The sequence below is a fragment of the Stegostoma tigrinum genome, chromosome 7 (genome assembly GCF_030684315.1).
Source record: "Stegostoma tigrinum isolate sSteTig4 chromosome 7, sSteTig4.hap1, whole genome shotgun sequence".
NCBI classification, from domain to species: Eukaryota; Metazoa; Chordata; class Chondrichthyes; order Orectolobiformes; family Stegostomatidae; genus Stegostoma; species Stegostoma tigrinum.
In genome coordinates this window covers 76,850,631-76,871,189 of record NC_081360.1, presented here as the reverse complement: position 1 = coordinate 76,871,189, position 20,559 = coordinate 76,850,631, and the positions used below count along the sequence as shown (strand labels likewise).

General features: G+C 39.4%; 1 protein-coding gene across 1 annotated transcript in view; it reads left to right on the top strand.

Moving 5' to 3' along the window:
- Positions 1 to 20,559, top strand: part of LOC125454115 (low-density lipoprotein receptor-related protein 1-like) — a 1,886,982-nt gene that overhangs the window by 1,420,154 nt on the left and 446,269 nt on the right. Inside the window, exons 38-41 of the mRNA XM_048534492.2 lie at positions 6,236 to 6,362; positions 6,527 to 6,678; positions 6,943 to 7,067; positions 9,139 to 9,510. Coding sequence (XP_048390449.1) covers positions 6,236 to 6,362; positions 6,527 to 6,678; positions 6,943 to 7,067; positions 9,139 to 9,510 — 776 coding nt within the window. The remainder of the gene's footprint in view (positions 1 to 6,235; positions 6,363 to 6,526; positions 6,679 to 6,942; positions 7,068 to 9,138; positions 9,511 to 20,559) is intronic.

Here is a 20,559-nt window from a genome sequence, read left to right as displayed (position 1 = left end):
AGTATGATTACTGTTAATCTGGCTGAAGCCACTTTTCCATCTGTTGTCCATATCCTTTGCTTTCCAAACTATGTTTATCTCAATGTGAATATTCTCAATGGTGAAGCAACCACAATCCTCTGGATACAGAATTCCAAACATTCATGCCCTCCCAAAAGTAGAACTATCTCCTTGTCTAAATCCTAAATAGCATCCTGCCCTGCGCTTTCACATTGTGGATTTCATCCCCAGGAAAGATCAAATCCTTTCAGAATCTTGTGTTGATTTAAACTCCCTCTCATCTTTCCAAACTCCAAAGAATGTGGAGCAACTTCAATCGCCCTTTCATCAAAGGGCAGTGCTTCCATTCCAGAAATTTTGCTGTACCAACTACAATGCATGTGTTTGGGGAAGGGGAAGGTGATAGCCTAGTGATATTATCGCTGGACTGTTGACCAGAAACCTAGGTAATGTTCCAGGAACAGCCATCTGGCAGATGGTGGAATTTGTATTCAATGAAAATCTGGAATTATGGCTTTAATGATGATCATAAATCCATTGCTGATTGTCAGAATAAAGTCTGTCCGGCTCGCTAGCATCCTTTAGGGAAGAAAACTGCCATCCTTACCTAGAGATAACACAGTGTGAAGCTGGATGAACACAGCAGGCCAAGCAGCCACAGAGGAGGAGGAAAGTTTGACATTTAGGGTCTCGACCCAAAACGTCAAACTTTCATGCTCCTCTGATGCTGCTTGGCCTGCTGTGTTCATCCAGCTTCACACTGTATTATTCCAGACTCTCCAGCATCGGCAGTTTCTATTATCTCTGCCATCCTTACCTCATCTTACCTCCAGACTCAAGGCAATGTGGTTTACTCTTAAATACCCACTGGGATGGGCAATAAATGTTGGCTTAACCAGTGATGCTTTTATGCAATGAATGAAAAAAGAAGAAAAGAGAAGCTTCCTTACATATGAGAATCAAACTGGATTCAGTACTCCAGGTGTTGTCTGTCAAAGGTCTTACACAATTGTACAAAGACGTCCTGAATCTTGTACTCCAATTTGTTTAAATCAAAGGCCACTCTGCTACTGTTTTCCTAATTATCTGAATTACTACCCTTTAACTTTATGTGTTACTTACACTTCTGCATCAAAGTGTCTCCGAACATCAGAAATTAGACATTTCATACCATTTTTAGAATATATTGTTTTCCTGGTCTTTCAATTAAACACATAATTTCACATCTATACAGCATCAACAACTCTATTACCTACTCAAACCAATCCATATCTGTCTGCTGTCTACATGGAGCCTACATTTTCATCTACCTAGGAAACATTGGAAACATTGCACTCCATGCCTTTGTCAAAATCATTGTTACAGATTACAGAGGGTTGAGAGTCTGACACTGATCCAAGTGATATACCACTAGTCACAGGTACAAATGTGAAACTATCCAGTTAATCCCATTTTTTCATTTCCTTTCCATTAACCAGTTCTCCACCAATAGCAATGTATTGTCAAAAAACCCTATTAAAATTGTCAAGAATGATTTCGCTTGTGAGCAATTGCATTGAATCTGTCTGATGATTATGATTTTCTGCATGCATTGTTAAGAGTTCTTTTACAGTAGTTTCTAGCATTTTTCCAATGCCTTATATGAATTAACTGGCCTATTGGTCCTTGTTTTCTAAAATCATTCTGGAATCTCGAGATTTTTTAGGAATCATATCCCATCAATGAATCGATTGACAGGGCAAAATGAGGCCATTTGGCCTCATTGAAGAGCATCCTACCTAGATCCAGCCTCCCCACCTGTAATCCTGTATGAGGTGTTTTCACCACACCTAACTCACTTAAACTGCATATCCCTGGGTATTGAACGGCAAATATTTCTTCAGCATGGCCAAATCACCTAACCTGTACATTTTTGGACTGTGGGAGGAAACTCATGCAGATGTGGGGGGTGTGTGCAAGCTCCACACAGACAGGCACCCTTGGTGAGAATTGAATCCAGGTCCCTGGAACCATGAGGCAGCAATACTAACCACTGTGACCAACACTGCGCTAAAGTTTACTTCCATCTGAAATGTTCTTGCAGAGTTTGACATTCTTCTGATCCTTGAAAGCTTGGATTGAAAGTCCAACCGTTCACATTAAAATGAGATTACTCCTTACCAAAGTGACACCCAAATATCATTCTATTCATTAAAATAACCTCCGTGAATTTATTTTGAAGATAAACAATCCTACTATTATGATGATGAGACAAGATCTTGCTGGCATCCATCCACTTGGCTTTTCACTATTGAAAATCATAGACTTTCTAGGATCAGCCTTGTTGTGATAGCTTAGGAGGCCCTGTTCAGAATTCCTGGCTGCCCTGACAGCTGAGAGGGTTGGGAAAATGTGAAGTAATTAAGGAGGAATGCTGTGCTGCAAACCTTAAATGGCACCAGAGCTTAAAGAAGATTGACAAATAAGTTAAAACTTTGCTTAAAAAATGTCAACATTGGAAGTACCATTAAGCCACTAGATTTAACAAATGTTCAGCTCCTTTCCATCCTACAATTTCATTTCAGTGAGATTTTTTAAATGCATTTAGCAATTCTACAACTGCAAAAAATAAACCTGCCATGTTTGACTAATACTGTCACTCCATCATTTAAAATACATTTGGTCAGATATGGTACATGGCCACCATCACTTTCAGCAGAACATTCTGAAAATGGTAACAACCGAAAGGGAATCAGAAAACTGCCTGCACCTTCCTAACCCAGAATCACAGAGAATCTGATGTTAAGAGATGAGAACATATCAACTTTCTCCAACAAGGGAAATTATGCATTCTATGTTACTTCCCTTTGGGAAAGTGTGTTTCAAATTGTAAGTAGTTCATTTAGAGTACTGTTTCTCTCCAAGGTAATACTGAGCCACAGTTTAGATTTGGTAATACACTGAATATTTAAGAGATCAAGCCTATGGTTAATTTGTCCAAAACTATAGTTACTCTTGCACAATTATTTCTGCAAGAAATTGTATTAAATTCTTCTCAGGTTTAGATGAATATTCTTTATTCAACAGGAAAGATCGATTTGGGTGAATTTACCAAAGCAGCATTAAGCTTGTCAAATACTCCAGAGCCAATGATTAGAACATAACGAGCAGGGAGGGGGTTACTAATGTATTAGCAACATAATCTATGCTACAAACAGAATCCCTTCCCCCCAGGAACAGCTGCTAAATGAGCACCGCTTTCTGGACTTCTGAATGTAAAACAAAGTCAATTTTAATTAAATGTACATTAATGCTAAATAATCCAGGGTATTTCTGGGTATTTCTATTACAAGGCAAATTTGATGCTGGATTTGAAGGTGGGTTGGGGGGCTCGTTAAATCTAGTGCTGACCTACCCACTTTCTACCTATATGTCTCTCTTGCCTTTGCAATTACGTAAGGTGATGTAGCACAGGAAGACCCATCTGTCAATGGGCATGTTTGAAGTCCTTAATTGGGATATTAATGCACCCAACACATCTTTTAGACCATCCTCTGTCCTACCTGCACATCCTATAAACCAGAATGTTGATTTACCAGATTTGCCCTTCCCTCAACCATGTCTCTGTGATGGCAAAAACATCATAATCCCATGTGTTCATTATTACCACATCTGTTTTGTCAATAATACTCTTAGCATTAAAGTGGGGGTTGCTTGAATCCTGCCTTGCTCCTTTGAAACTCACGTGGCTGAATTTCATCTGCCTTGGTTCCTTTACTAAAGTATGCTGTGTACCCACTGCACTCATTGATCCCGGAGTCTGAAATCCTCCTTCCTGCTTCAACTCCTAAGTCACACATTCATGTGCCCTGTTCTCCAATTTCAATACTTGCCAGCACGTGGCATTGGCAATAATCCAGAAATTACATCCTTTGAAGACTGCTCTTTAGTCTCCTGCCTAGCTCCCTGATTTCTTGATGTCAGACCAAATAGCTCATTCTACCTACAACATTGATACTAATGTCCACCAATACCTCTGTCTTGTCACTTTCCCCTTTCAGGGTGTCTTGCAGCCGGTTAATTGTACTCTTAATTTTGCCACCAGGGAGGCAACACACCGTCATGGTGCCTTTAGCCACAGAAATACCTATCTGTTCCCCTTACTTGCCAACTTGGCACAACAGTAAATCACCAAACACATTCCTAAGTACCAATCTAATTAGCCTGTGATTGGCCAGCTTCTCTGTGAAGTGAACATAGAACATAGAACATTACAGCACAGTACAGGCCTTTCAGCCCTCAACGTTGTGCTGACCTGTCATACCAATCTGAAGTTTCTTGATTCAAAAAGACAGAAGTCCTGCCTAGTTATCCTCAGCTGGTATTGTCTTCAGTGGGCTCTGTTCTATCTTTTAGCCAGGGGCAAGGAAACTGATTCCTGGTAAGTGATGGCCTAGTGATATTATCACTGGGCTATTAGTCCAGAGAGTCAGGGAATATTCTGGGGACCTGGGCCCAAATCCTGTCATGGCAGATGGTGGAACTTGAATTCAATAATAATCTGGAAACAAGAGCTTAATAATGACCACAAAACCGTTGCTGATTGTTCGGGGGAAACCTATCTGGTTCACTAATGCCCCTTTGGGCAGAGAAATCTGCCTTTCTTACCTGGTGTGGCTGGCACATGACTCCAGAGCCACAGCAATGTAATGGATTCTCAACTGGTCCCTGGGTATTTAGCGATGGGCAATACATTTTGGCCTTTCTAGTGATACCCACATGAATGAATAAAAGAAAATACAGCCCCTTCCTTTTTAAAATTTACTTTCTGAGAATATTTCATTGAAGTAGGCCTTTTGGCCCACCAGACCCATACTGAATGAGAAATCCGAGAAACATAAAGTCCTGCTCTCTTTTTTTAAAAGTTTTGGCTGATTTTAGTCTTTCTCTAAAATACAAAGATTATCATGAGAAAGACCAAGAGGCAATAGGTTTCAGGCAGCTATCTGAAAACCTACAATGAGCAAAAAATAGAATTTGCTTTGAGCAGACCATGCAAGAATTTTAAGGACTAATAAAATATACTTTTTAAAATGTAGTGGCTTGTTGAGCCAGTTGCCATAGTGATACAGTAGTCATTCACCTTGTACACCTGTTGTAACCCATTATCCCAGTGGTTGGAGTGACCTTTGACCCTACCTGACACAGCTCAGCAGAAGGCAGGGAGTTGAACTTCTCTGTACAAATTCTGCCCTGAGTGTTTCTGCCAGTGACCTGAGGTGAAGACAGTTTTTAAATTGTGGCCCTATCCAAAGCAATATCCAGCTTTCATGTTGCTACCTTAAACTTAGATTTGATCACTGTCAGTTTTTATATAGTTACACTTCAGGTACTCTGAAATGCCTCTGGGCCTTTGTTCCAAAACCAGAAGGCCCAAAGTGCAGCACAGACTCAGTTTTGAGGTTGCCACTTCTGAGATGCTTTATCTATGTTTTAATTCCCCAGGAAATATCTCTCTGAACTGATTGGAAGACACTGACAGGCCTGTTTCAGGCATTGATTTGTGTCTTCTGAGTCTCTGCTGAGATTTTGGTTCATCTGCTAAAAAAAATTGTCATTTTTCCTGTAAGGAGACTTTAGCAATTCACACCATAACAGTGTGCAGTTTCAGAAATAATATTTGATTTGATGAATGAAACGTAGTTTTTAAAAATCCAAATCTATTTTTGAAATAATATTCAGGGTAATTCAGCTTTCTTTCTTGTTAACTGAATTATATAACTTCTAAAATAATGTACCTTCCCTGTTGATACATTCTAACTTCCAGTTAAATCATTACGTATAACTCAAATGTTGCCATTACATGCGTGTGCTCAATCATACAAGCCTCTGTGACACAATTTTCATTCTGCACTCAATGAGAACTCACTTTGGGGTCAACCTGAAGGGTATAAAGATTTTCAACCAAGCTAGCAGAAAAGGTCCATTCGTTTTGTATTTTATTGTTTTGTAAGGGAGACCGATTACATTCTATATTGATCAATGCTGTATTCTGATTGTATATACTGAATGATCGATAAAGATATTAAAGGTTGTAGAGGTATTATGTAGCAGTCAATGGCAAATAATGAGAACACAGAGTATAGAATGTGCAGAGGACTTAGCTTTTTGAACGATAATGACAACAGTTCATAATCATGCACATTATCATTTGAGAATTTTATAATACATATTTTCTTTAATATCTTTTCAATAGATTCATGTTCTGGACAGAATGGGGGCGGAAGCCTTGTATTGGTAGAGCACGTTTGGATGGATCAGAACAAATTGTCCTCGTGAGCTCCAATATTGCTTGGCCAAATGGGATATCAATTGACTATGAGGTCTGACTACTGAGCCTTCTCCAAAGAATGTCTACAATCTTTTCTTCAGTCATTTTAAAGCATTTTTTTCCCTTCCTTGAGCTGTGTAACTTTTTTTTTATTAAATAAGACGCTTAGATCGCTCATAAAATTCTGCTGATGTTTACTGTACAATTGATCCACAGGAAAATACACTATACTGGTGTGATGCCCGTACAGACAAGATAGAGAGAGTTGACCTTGAAACTGGAGAAAACCGAGAAATTGTGCTGTCAGGCAACAACATGGATATGTTTTCAGTTGCAGTCTTTGGGGTTTACATCTTCTGGTCTGACAGGTAATTTATTTTCCCAAAAGTGTTTGAGATTCAAAATATTCTTGCAGTGCCTGATTTCCAATCTGTAAAGGATTAGCTCTTTACGAGCAAGGTCACAATAGGAATCCTGAATGGTTATAATTTCCCGGGGTGAGCCATTTTTAACATTGGAATTTGAGCCACAGGAGTGTCTAACAACCTGACAAGGTCCCGTGTCTCCTTATGATGGTAAATCATTACTTTAATTAAACTATTGTGCTAATCATCTGTTTGAACTTTTGACAGAGCACACGCCAATGGGTCCATCAAAAGAGGGCACAAAAACAATGCTACTGATGCTGTTACCGTGAGAACCCATCTTGGAGTAAACCTGAAGGGTGTGAAGGTTTTCAACCGAGCCAGGGAGAAAGGTCTATTCTTTTTTATCAGTATTTTGTATGGGAGACATTTGAAATTGTGATATGAATACTTTGAATAGATGCCTCAATTTTAGTGAAATTAAAGTGTTGAAGAACAATTATGAAAAGGTATGCTATTTTAGACAAAAAATAATATTCTCTGAGGGATTTTGTCAAGTGCATAATGTTTCAATGCAGTTAAATTAACTACAAAAAGTATTTGGATAATCTTTCAAAATTAAGCAAAGTGTCATTACGTGCTTGACAATTCAAGTCTCTCAGTTTGTGAAATTAGTGCTATTACATCTGGATCAAGCTGTAGAATTAGTTCAACTTGCTACAAACACATTTTCTTCAGAAAAAGTAAATTTAACTGCTAACATGATTAGAGGAGGTTTTCATCTTGAAGTTGATTAATGGTTTGCCATTTTAGTCTGAGTCATGAGCTACTGTCAGACAATCCCATCTGAAGATGCAAGCTGGTTGTGAAAGTACAAAGTAGTATCAATGAAAGGGAAATGGGGAATCGATGGGAACATAGTGTAACATAAATGACTGAGAAAATGCCGAGCCTATGTGCCTTAAAGAAAATAAAAATATCCTTAAAAATATGATGACAGCTATTATTATGGCATTCACTTCAAATTGGTATCAATTTGGGTGATCAGAACATGAACATATTTTATTATAAATGTTAGTTCCAGTGTTTTAGTTTGTTGCAGGCTGCCACTCAAATATTCAAGCATGGTCGTAGCTGTAAGACTGATTTCCTCTCTGCTTTTTTTGCATATGGGCACGAGGCAGTATAGTACCCCCTAGTAGGAGCAAGTTCAAAACAGCAGCCCACACCCAGTGTACCCCATGCCTTTGACAAGGCATTGCATAAACAAGGGTGCTGAGGTGAACGTAGTCCTGTAGAGTTTGATAACACTAGCACAGAGGTAATGGCTCTAACACTGTGCCAAAAGTGAAAAAGTAGGTTCAATTTTAACCCTTAATGCTTGGCAGGCATCAAGAATATCATCAGTTAAAATGGGAAGATGTTTTGCCCCTTTTGTAACTTAATCCTTTCCAGTAGCCTGAACAGGATTACTTAGTGATTTTCAAAGGCCCGTGAGGTCTTTTCTAAGACCTAATCACTTTTGCTCCAGATTTATGCCTTCTTTTCTGTACGACCCTATCACACCCCCTTGGTCCTCTCTTACCTGGCAGGTGACACACAGCCAAAAACCACCTGATGGTCTATAACTTGGTGTAGCGTGAATTTTGACCTTGCCTTAAAATACTCTGCTCTTACCCTGCTGGCTGTGCAATATTTAAATGAAGTCTTGCTGTTAAAATATCCTGAGTCTGAAACTTATTCCAGTTGTAGTATTTCATGCCCAGCTAGTCCACGCTTATTTGGGATTATGTATAAGCCTAGTCATGCAATTTTGCATCAAGTAATAAATCCCAGCGATATTTACATGAATGTTGAGAGAGAGAAGCATGCATTTCTACAACTTAGATCTTGTTAGGGGTTATACAAGCTCTGGCTTTTAGCTTTTAGAAAGTTTTGCATTATGTACATCTAAATTTTAAAATCCAAGCATCCTTCATGTCTAATTACATATCTTAGACATTTTGGTATATACTTATTTTATGTACCATGAGTTAGGGTGTGAAAGTTATTTTTGCAGAAATTGAGCAAACTAGAGGAGGAACAGTCAGTAAATCTGTTGGAGGTCCAAAACTATAGCACAGCGCTGGAATACTGGGTTAGTATCTATCAACTTAATGAAGTTAGATCCACAGTGGAAAATTTGAAATGAAAGCAAATTCTGCAAACACACACTTACACCCATTCCACTTTAGAAATAATTGTTGATTTATTCCTTTGCTTGGGAAAATATAAGGTAAACAATTAAATCTGAAATCAAACTGGTCAGATATTTTTATGCAGCAGAGAATACCACTTCCCTGACAGACCAAAAGTACTGAGTTCAAAATCCTTTTGTATTTTCTCCCTGCTGCATGTATACAGTCAGCCAATGCTAATTTACCAATATAGATGATCTAACAATGCAAAACTATATCATGACAGGTACCAATATTTGTGCAGAGAATAATGGTGGATGCCAGCATCTTTGCTTGTACCGTGGAAAGGGTCAAAAAACCTGTGCATGTTCATACAGTGTCCTTGCTGTGGATGCAACGAGCTGTCATGATTATGATGGGTACTTGATCTATTCGGAGAGAACAATACTGAAGAGCATCCACCTTACAGATGAAACCAATTTAAACCCTCCAATAAGACCATATGAAAAACCGGAATACTTCAAAAATGTGATTGCCTTGACTTTTGATTACCGGCAAAATTCAAAGGGCTCAAATCGAATATTTATGAGTGATGTTCACTTTGGAAATATCCAGCTAATCAACGATGACTGGACAGGCAGAAGAGTAATTGTGGAGAGTAAGTATATGTATGAACTGAATGAATATTACTCTTATTACATACATTTTACCAATAATCATTGATGTGTTCTTTGACTATAATGTTCAATCAGCAAAACGAGAAATCCATAGATGCGTAATGTTCGTTCGCTGCTTGCTCCAGGATTACAGTGCTGCAGATGAATTGTGTCTGATCTAGTAATGCAAGGCACTGACTTATCTGAGAATTTGAACTTGGTTCTCAAAATCAAAAAAATAAGAAACCGGTGAGAGTGAAAATGACCATGAAGTTGTAATGATTGTGATTAAAAGCCCCAGCCCATTAATGCTTAAGAGGGAGGAAATTTTGTGTCCTTAAAGAGCCTGAGCTTAGTCACATGTCAATGTGACTATCTCTTATTGGCCCTCTGGAGTGGCCAAGAAAATTGTTACCAGCAGTTTAAACAAAAATTTCATCTCTACTACCTCCGGCCAATGCAGGGACAGCAAAAATATGGCAACCCTGTTATGTACTGCCATTGTGCAAATACATCCATACAGTCACATTTCAAAGAGCAAAGAAAAAAGACAATTACGGCACAGGAACAGGCCATTCATCCCTCCAAGCCTGCTCTGATCTAGATCCTCTATCTAAACCGGTGCCTGCTTTCCTTTACACATAATTTCCTTTCTCTAGGACATGTTCAATGGTTATATCTAACTTGTATCATGATTATGGTAGCATCAGAAATTCAATATGACACGAAGTGTTAAATGAACGGTCCAGATTGTCAATGGAAACCTTCTCATCATGCCGACACTATCTGAAATCTGCCTGAAATAGGGCTTTGGTAGCCTCGGAGTGTGACATCCAAGATGTTCAAATTGAACTTGCACATGTAGTGTCTGAAGTTTTTGATTTCTTTAGGATAGCCGAGATATGGCTTTGGAGAGGTAAGTCATCATTCTGGATGTGGTTCTTGGCCACCTTTAGGGGAAGGTAACTTCCAAATTAGAATGTTAAAAATAGGCACATAGGGTGCTTTAATGAATTACTGTAAAATTAATTTGAAGATGGACCAGTGGACCAAGGAATGGCAGATGGAGTTTAATTTAGATAAATGTGAAGTGTTGTGTATTGGAAAGGCAAATCAGGGCAGGACTTACATACTTTATGGTAAGGTCCGGGGGAATGTTGCTGAACAAAGAAAACTTGGAGTGGAGGTTCACAATTCCTTGAAAGTGGAGTTGCAGGTAGATAGGATAGTGAAGAAGGTGTTTGGTATGCCTGCTTTTAATGTTCAGTGCATTGAGTACAGGAGTTGAGAGATGATGTTATGGCTATACAGGACATTGGTTAGGCCACTTTTGGAAAACTGTATTCGTTTCCGGTCTCCCTGCTATAGGAAGGATTTTGTGAAACTTGAAAGGGTTCAGAAAAAAATTACAAGGATGTCACCAGGGTTGGAGGATTTGAGCTAGAGGGAGGGGCTGTATAGATTGAGGCTATTTTCTTTGGAACATCGGAGGCTAAGGGATGACCTTATAGAAGTTTATAAAGTCATGAGGGACATGGGAAGGGTAACTAGACAAGGTCTTTTCCCTGGGGTGGGGGAGTCCAAATTAGAGGGCATAGGTTTAAGGGGAGAGGGATAAAATTTAAAGGTGACCTAAGGGACAACTTTTTCATGCAGAGGGTGGTGCGTGTATGGAATGAGCTGCCAGAGGACCTGTCAAAGGGAACTGTCAACCGGGATGTCAACAATATCAATAAAACATGTTTAAAGTGTCAGAAAGATCTTTCAAAGGCAGCTGTCAAAGGGAATTATCAAGCTTTCAAATCATTTAAATGGCCTACCTTGCAAATAATTAGAGAAATCTTGTTATTTCAGTGTCTCTTGACATAATGCTGGGCACTGTCATTACAAAATTACTACTCCATGACTAATTTTACCACCATCCCTGATCACAGTGGACTGTGTTTCATTTATCAGAATCTTCAGTTCAATTTCATACATTAATAGCCACAAATGGTTACACCAGATCTTTGGTGTGGGCCTATGGGTTCCAGTGTTTGTTGTGCTCTTGAATAAAATGTCTGTCATAAGGTATTGTTTAATTGAAGGAATGGAAATGTAGCTAAATGGATTTTTATGAATGAAATGTTTTTGTTTCTTTCAATGTGGAAAAGTCAGCAAGAGACACTTATTTGATAACATTGCATCTAATATAAGTCTCAGTCCAATGGCCTGGTCTCGGCAGATATAAGGGGAGTAATAGATGTGAAGGCAAATAGTGGTGAATGGGAAGGTGGTTTGATATAAGTTTGCATTGAGACTGTAAAAGACAACAAGAGGATACATGGATAGACGCATGTTAGAAAGGAGGCATGAGGGGCTAAAGGAGCTATTTTGGGGTTTGTCTTTGAGGGGTGGCAAGAGGAACCATGAAAGGTTGGGGGCATGAGGTGAATGGGTTGATACAGGTGACCAAGGAGGCTGTTGGAGGTGTAAGGGTTAAAGGGTGGAGAGACTTTTATTGTAAAGTTAAATTTCATCACAGTGCTGGTGCACAAAGGCAAGCTTTATTCTAATCTGGGGCTTCCCAGACCACCATTCAGGGAAACATACCACTGCAAAATGTATATTGAACTTTTAGGACAAAAATATCCTTGTTTAGGTTCATAGGGTCGGGAGTTGCCTGAACTCTGTGTTCCTGATGTAAGGTTCAATGTTTCTTGGAAACTTAAAAGACCCGGAAATATATTTACCCCTTCAAAAATTCAAAATTCATCAGACATGTGTGTCCCAATGTGCTTAGTGTAGGTCATTTGCATGACTTGAGCTTAGCATGTCATGTGGTGTGAGAGTGATGGCCTAATGGTATTGTTGCTAGACTGTTAATCCAGAGACCTAGATAACATTCTAGGGGCCCAGCTTTGAATCCCATCACAGCAGATGGTGGAATTTGAATTCCATAAATAACCGGAATTAAGAGTCTAATGTTGACCATGAATCCATTGTCAATTGTTAGTTCACTAATGTCCTTTAGGGAAGGAAACTGCCATCCTTCCCTGTCTGGCCTACATGTGACTCTGGACCCACAGCAATGTGGTTGACTCTTAACTGCCTGATGGACAATAAATGCTGCCTAGCCAGTGATGCCCTAATCCTGTGAATGAATACTAAAATTTTGAATTTTTTAATTTTCTTTGCAAATTGTTGCTAAGAGCTGAGAACAAAGATTACAGCATGTAAATGGAATAATTATCAAAATTTTTATTTTCCACATTCCAAATATTTGTTTCTTTCAATATAACTAAAACAAAATAATTTTGTCTGATGACCGATCTTAAGTTGTACATTTTTGTTAAAATGTGCTTTCTCCCACCTCCCAGTGCACTCTTCAAGGCATTGACTGATAGCTGGGATATTATTTGATAGCTGCTGGTCATCCTCCATGATTTGACCCAAGTCTGAATTCATAACTGAGCTCAGATCATGTATGTTCTTCAATTATTTTTTAAAAATAGGTTGAAACAAAGGAGTAATAAAAGACATGGGGATCAAGCAAGAGAGTGAGAAAAAGACTTGGATTCAGAACAAAGGCAGTTTGAAAGACCATAAGGCTTGTTCCTCTAATGCAATAATGTCTGATTCTGTTTTGACTAGCTATTTAAACATGAGAGACAGATCAACACAGCACTTGCAACTGAATTGCTGTTAGTCAGCAAGATGGGGACGCTAGTATTTTTTCCTTCCCTGCATCAAAGCCGTTGAATGGAATTATAGCATCCCTTTTTCTGCATGGATCAACTAACTGCAGAAACAGTGAATTAAAGATTGAATAGTGTGCTTTGTGTGGCTGAAAGTATATATCACTAGCTGAATCTCTGTCAGAAAAGTGAAGCTGTAAAAATACATGAGATACCTTCAAGCATGCTCTAAAGTATAGCTTCTATGAAATATTGGAGACTATTTCTGTATTTTGAAGGGCAAAACTGTGGTGTAGGCAATGACTTTGTTGTTTCCAGTTTATTTGTTAAATTTTTCACATTTTATTTGTGGTCAAAGTGAAATCACATGAAACTTGAGTTTGGACCCAGGGGAATATATGTGCATTGAATATGCTTGCCTAATTGTATGGAATAAATTTTCCATTTCATAGATCGTGGAGACTAAGTCTCCTTTCATTACACAACCTAACAAACGTTCATCCTTTGAATGCAAACAAAGATAATCTATTTTGTCCTGATATGGGGTGAGGTTGAAGATTTACACTGACATTATTTAAGTGATATACTTGACAGAAAGTTAGTTATTCCAAACTGTTTGATTTTGACATGAACATTGATGGGACATGAGAAATGCTCTGATTATAGATTCCTATCTTCCTTTTACATTTGTCAAAGCTTTAAAACCAAACGTAAGTGCTTGCAAGACATTTGGAAAATATATTTGACACTAAAAGCTTTGCTTGGTGCTGCCACATTCAATTGATGTTGACAATAATAAATCTAAGCCATCACAGTCCATGGAAATATCACTGTCTGTTGTTACATTCCATATATATGCTGTATACATATAAACATAAATTGTGACTCATACCGGATGGCAAAATCATATTTTTAGAAAGATAATTTTATGAAATATGTGCAGTGCTATTTTCCAATTCATCTGTTAATCTCTTCGAACAGAATAAGCAATAAAATAGACACCGCACTCAGTTTTACAGTGGATTGTGAATAAGGTGTACATTGTCGGGACAAGAGTGCAACGACTACTTTGATTATTGAGACATTAAATCCTAGTGAAGGATAATTCAAGGTATATTTTATATTTAATGGTTTGAATTATAGGAAAAATCTAACAACTAGGGAAATGTTAAGCTAATGCAGCAGCAAATGCTGAAAGTTTACCTGAATAATTATCTGCTATAAATTAATCTTCTGTAAGCAGCTTACAGTTCGTATTTGATAACGTAATTAGATGAGTTTTTTCTTAGTAAGTGACCAAACAAATGATGTGATTTTCAGAGTTGCAAGCCAGTTAAGGTGTCAAATAATACTTTTGTTCTTAATATTAGATGGTACTGTATCATTCCCAGGTCGGGTTGTAGTGTGATTTGTATGTAAAACATATGCAAATCATAACAGATCAAATCTTCCATACAAAAGCAATCACTGTTGGCTACCCACTCTATTCCTTTTATCTTACCTTGCCTAGGTTTAGGTTTAGATTTAGATTTGGAATATTTATTTGTCACATGTACTATGAATAGGCTTATATAGCTACAGCGAAAAACACACAATGTCGCCATTCATCAGTGCCCACTTGGTTACAAAAACTAGAATTAAAAGATTTTAACACAGCCAAAACATAAGCAAGAAGGAAAAAAGAAAAGTCCAGATCTCAAAGCCCCAAGTCCTATCTCCACAATGGTGAAGGCACTGCTTCAATTGCTAGTACACCCAGGAGGCTTCTGCTACCACCACCATGTGAAAGGTCTGTTCTTGTCATCGACTACTGCCACCTCACAGGCCCGCTCTTACCACCAAACCAGTGGTGTTCACTATTTCTAACCCTCGTATCCAAATCAGGCCCCATCATACATATGTGTCTTGGAAGTCTTGCACTGTAACACAGGATCGTTGTTGAAAGACGAGCCAGGGCCTGTTTTTACATTAATGACTTCTATATTCTGGGATTTAATAGTCCCAAAACCTCTTTGACAAGCTATGGAGAGATGGGATGAGTATAAGCTAAGTGGTTGATGGTGATGGTGGCCGGTTGTAGGGTGGTGTGTTCTGGTGGCCAATTGGTACAATGGCTAGGGTGGCAGATGTGTGTGGGTGTGTGGCGGCATCTTGGTAGGGTGGAACATAATTGGTTGAAGGGTTAGGGCAGGTGAGTTACAGAGAAACATAGAAAATAGGAGCAGGAGTAGATCATTTTGTCCTTCAACCCTGCCCTCCCATTCAATATGATCACGGCTGTCAATTGAACTCAGTACCTTGCTCCTGCTTTCTTTCCACACCGTCTGATCCCTTTAGCACTAAGAACTATATCTAACCCCTTTGTGACAACGTTCAATGTGTTGATCTTAACCACTTTCTGTGGCAGAGAATTCTGCACAATCTGCACTCTCTGGGTGAAGAAATTTCTCCTCATCTTAGTCCTAAATGGCCTCCACTGTATCCTTAGACTGAGGCCCCTGTTTCTGGATTTACCAGTCATTGGGAACATCCTTCCAGTATTTAACTTGTCTCGCCTCTTAGAATTTTCTTGATACTTACGAGGTCACCCCTCATTCTTCTGAACTCCAGTGAATATAGTACAAATCTATCCAGCTTCTGTTCATACATCAGCTGTGCCATCCCAAAAACTTCATTCCCTCCACAGCCAGAGTATCCTTCCTCAGGTAAAGGGACCAAAACTGATATTCCAGGTATGGTCTCAAAAGGCCTTATCCAATTATAAAAAGACAGCCCTGTTCCTATACTTGAATCCTTTCACTAGGAAGGCCAAGATACCATTTGCCTTCTTCATTTCCTGCTGCACCTACATTCTTATTTTCAGTGATTGGTGTTCAACAACACTGAGCTCATATTGCACCATCCCCTTTCCCAATCCATCACCTTGTTTAAATCACACAGAAGCATCTCTGCATCCTCCTTACAATTCACACTCCCACCTAGCTCTGTGTCATCTGCAAACATGGAGATTTTACATTAGGTTCCATCATCTTAAATAATTAATATTAATAATATGATCGAGTTTATTGATTCAAAACCTTTTGAAGTGTTGAGACTTTTCGAGAGGGATCCAGATGCCTGATAATTCATCATCAGAACTTTAAATTTTCTGAACAATTTAAGGGTATTCAATGCATCAGTGCTTCTAAGGGATACCGTATATACTTTGCTATCATTACTACTTTCCAATCAGAAGATCGAAGTCACAATTTCTATTTGGAACAAAGCAAAATTCTGTTCAATTGCAAAAATATAAACAATCGAAACATATAAAGCTTTTTTTTTCTGGTGATTCTTGCAGATTGACAAGGTCGGAAGTTTTTTAAACTTTTGAATCAGGAAGTAAGGGGATCAGCCCAGGATTAACACTATTTTCAATGAATTAGCCAAGTAGCTAAATGGTGATGTATTGGGAAAGGTTGAGGTGTAAAATGACCGAGATGTTATCGTACACTAATCATGGAAAGCAAGCAAATAGATGCACCAAGCAAAAGTTGACAACGTTGGGCTTGTACTCATTGGAGTTAGAACAAATGAGAGGAAACTTAACTGAAACATATGAGGTTAGCATAGCAGCAAAGAAAATGGGATCAGAAGCAGGTCATTCAGCCCTCTGAGTCTGCTGTGCCATTCAAATGATTATGACTGAACCTCTATCTCAATACCATTTTCTGACTTTCTCACCACACCCCGTGATGTCTTTAAATTGCTTAGGGGATTTGACATGATACATGTGGAGAGGTTGTTTCTTCTGTGGAAGAGTTCAGGGCCAGAGGGCAAAATGCCACCTTTCTGTAGTGTAGTGTTTACCATGTTCGCCTAACATGCGAAAAGTCCCCGGTTTGAAACCAGGCAGGAACAGTGCGATCCTTTATTACATCGACAGGTTTCTGGATGGCTGTGGATGTAGCTTTCTTTCTTGACGTTCTCAACAGCAAACCTTGCTTTTTATTTGGGCAGCACAATGGGTCAGTGGTTAGTACTGCTGCCCCAGAGCCCAGGACCCCGGCTCAATTCCACCCTCGGGCAACTGTCTGTGTGGAATTTGTACATTCTCCCCACGTGTGCGTGGATTTCCTCTGCGTGTTCTGGTTTCCTCCCACAGCCCAAAGATGTGCAAGTCAGGTGGATTGTTAAATTGCCCATATCATCCAGGGGTAAATAAATTAGGTAGATTAGACATGGGAAGTGCCGAGTTGTTGGAAATGGGCCTAGGTGGGATGCTCTTTGGAGTGGCAAGTGTGGGTTTGTCGGGCCAAATGGCCTGTTTCCGCACTGTAGGGATTCTTTGAAAATCTCAGAATAATGGATTCCTCATTGAAGACAGTGAAGGGGAGAATATTTCTTTTCTTCTCTCAGAAGGTGGTCAATTTATGGGAGTTTTTTTTACTGCAGAGGGCAGTTATGGCTGGGTTATTAAGTATGTTCACGATTGACATGGACACATTTCTAATGGATAAGGAAGCGAGGCTTATGGGGATGAGGCAAGAACATGTTTTTGAGGATTGTCATATCATGCACAACTTCATTAAATAAAACAGTAGATTCAATGGGCTGAATGGCTTATTTCTGCGCTGATATCTTATGGTGTTATCGTCTTGCCAGAGAGGGTACACTGCAAAGGGTTCACCAGGCTGATTCTTGGGCGAACAGATTTTCATATGGGGAGAAATTGGGCTAAATGGGCCTGGATTCACTGGAGTTTAGGAGAAAGAGAAGGAATATAATTGAAACGTATAAAATTCTGAGAAAGCGGGAAAGACTTAATACGGGAATGATGTTTCCATGGCCTATGAATACAAATCAAGCTGCCACAATCTCAGGATGCTTTGCAGACTCTTTTGTACTTAGATTTCTTTTTCATTTGGAGGTTAGTGAACCTACAGAATTCAATGTCACAGAATATTGTGGCGGTGAGATTGCTGAATATATATGCAGGAAAGAAATAGGCAGATTTCCAGAATATAACGATTTTTGGAATCTTGGGTAAAAGCAAGGGTATGGCATTGGTATTGAAATACAGGATTAGCCATGATCATGGTTAATAAAGGAGCAGGCTTGATAGGCCTACACCAGGCCCAAAACATCAGCTTTTGTGCTCCTAAGGTGCTGCTTGGCCTGCTGTGCTCATCCAGCTCCACACTTTGTTATTTCGGATTCTCCAGCATCTGCAGTTCCCATTATCTTTGATGGGCTAAGTAGCCTACTTCTGCTCCCAATCTCAATGTTTCTTTTATTTTAAATTCACTTGTGGGACATGGGTGTCACTGACTTTGCCAGCATTTATTGTACATCCCAAGTTGCCTTTCAGAAAATGATGGTGAGCTGCCTTCTTGAATTTCTACCATACATGTGTTGTCAGTCGACCCACAATGCCCTTTGGGAGGCAGTTCCATATGTTTGATGACTAAACAGTGAAAGAACTCAATATGTTTCCAAATCAGGATTGTGAGTGACCCAGAGGGAGCTTTCAGTGGTGGTGTTCTCATACATCTGCTGCCTTTGTCCTTCTCGATGAAATTGGTCATCAATTTGGAATGTTCTGTTGAAGGATGTTTGGTGAATTTCTGCAGTGTTTCTTGTAGTTAGTACACACTGCTGCTACTAAGTGTCGATGGTAGAGGGAGTGAATGCTTGTGGATGTAGTGCCAATCAAACAGGCTGCTTTGTCCTGGATGGTGTCAAGCTTCTTGAGTGTTGTTGGGGCTGCACTCATCCAGGCAAGTGAGGAGCATTCCAACACACACTTGGCTTTTGCCTGTCAGTTGGTTGTCAGGCTTTAGGGAGTCAGGAGTTGTGTTTCTTATTGCAGGATTCCTTGCCTTTAACTTGAACTTACAGCTATTGTATTTATTTGGCAAGTCCAGTTCAATTTCTGGTCAATGGTAACCCCCTGGATGTTGATAGTGAGGGATCAGTGATGGTATTGCTATAGAATGTTAAGGGGCAATAGTTAGATGTCTCTTATTTGAGATGGTCATTGCCTGGCATTTGTGTGGTGTGAATGTTAATTGTCATTTTTCAGCCTCAGCCTTGATATTGTCCAGATCTTGCTGCACTTAGGCTTGTATTACTTCAGTATCTGTGGAGTCATGAATAGTGCTTAATAATGTGCAATTATTGGCTAACATTCACGTTTCTGATCTTATGGTGAAGGGAAGGTCGTCGAAGCAGCTGAAGGCGGTTGGGTCAAGGACCACTCTGAGGGACTCCTGCGGAGATATCCTAGAGCTGGGATAACTCATGACCAACAACTGCACCCATCTTCCAATATGCCAGATATGATTGCAATGAGAGCTACATTTTCCCCCTTGATTCCCATTGACTCCAATTTTGCTAGCATTCCTTGTTAGCACACCTATTCAAATGTGGGCTTTGATATCAAGAGTAGTCAATCTCACCTCGCCTCTGGAATTCAGCTCTTTTGTCCAAATTGAAACCAAAGCTGTCATAGAGGTTGACTGAACTCGGTCTCTTTTCATTGGAGAAAAGGAGGAGGAGAGGGGACCTAATTGAGGTATACAAGATAATGAGAGGCATAGATAGAGTTGATAGCCAGAGACTATTTCCCAGGGCAGAAATGGCTAGCACGAGGGGTCATAGTTTTAAGCTGGTTGGTGGAAAGTATAGAGGGGATGTCAGAGGCAGGTTCTTTACGCAGAGAGTTGTGAGAGCATGGAATGCGTTGCCAGCAGCAGTTGTGGAAGCAAGGTCATTGGGGTCATTTAAGAGACTGCTGGACATGTATATGGTCACAGAAATTTGAGGGTGCATACATGAGGATCAATGGTCGGCACAACATTGTGGGCTGAAGGGCCTGTTCTGTGCTGTACTGTTCTATGTTCTATGTTCTATATGATCAGGCATTGAATTGTTCTGACAGAACCCAAACTTGGAGTCAGCAAGCAGGTTATTGTTGAGCAGGTACTGCTTGATACCTTCTGTTGGTATGAACAGTACAATTAAGCAGCTAAAAATCAGATGTACAGCTGGACTTAAAACCTTAGTGAGCAAAGAATTTCAAACCTCAAAATAAACAACTACTCTCTTTCTGGAAAGAAATAATATCTGTATTAATGCCTTGCTGACCTGATTTCATCTTTTATGTTAAAATAGCTGGTGTTATATTGCTCTTACTACTTCAACTGAGATTGTTTCTTTGTCTTACCGAAGTTAGCTGAACAGAATTCTTATCTTGAACTTACCCAATGTCTCCAACTTGGAATATAAGTTTCAAAATGCATCACCTCATAAGAAATAACATTTTACAAACGTACTGGTGATCGAGGGTTTCTAGGCCATCCTTTCTATTATTCTTCAACGAGTATTAAAAGC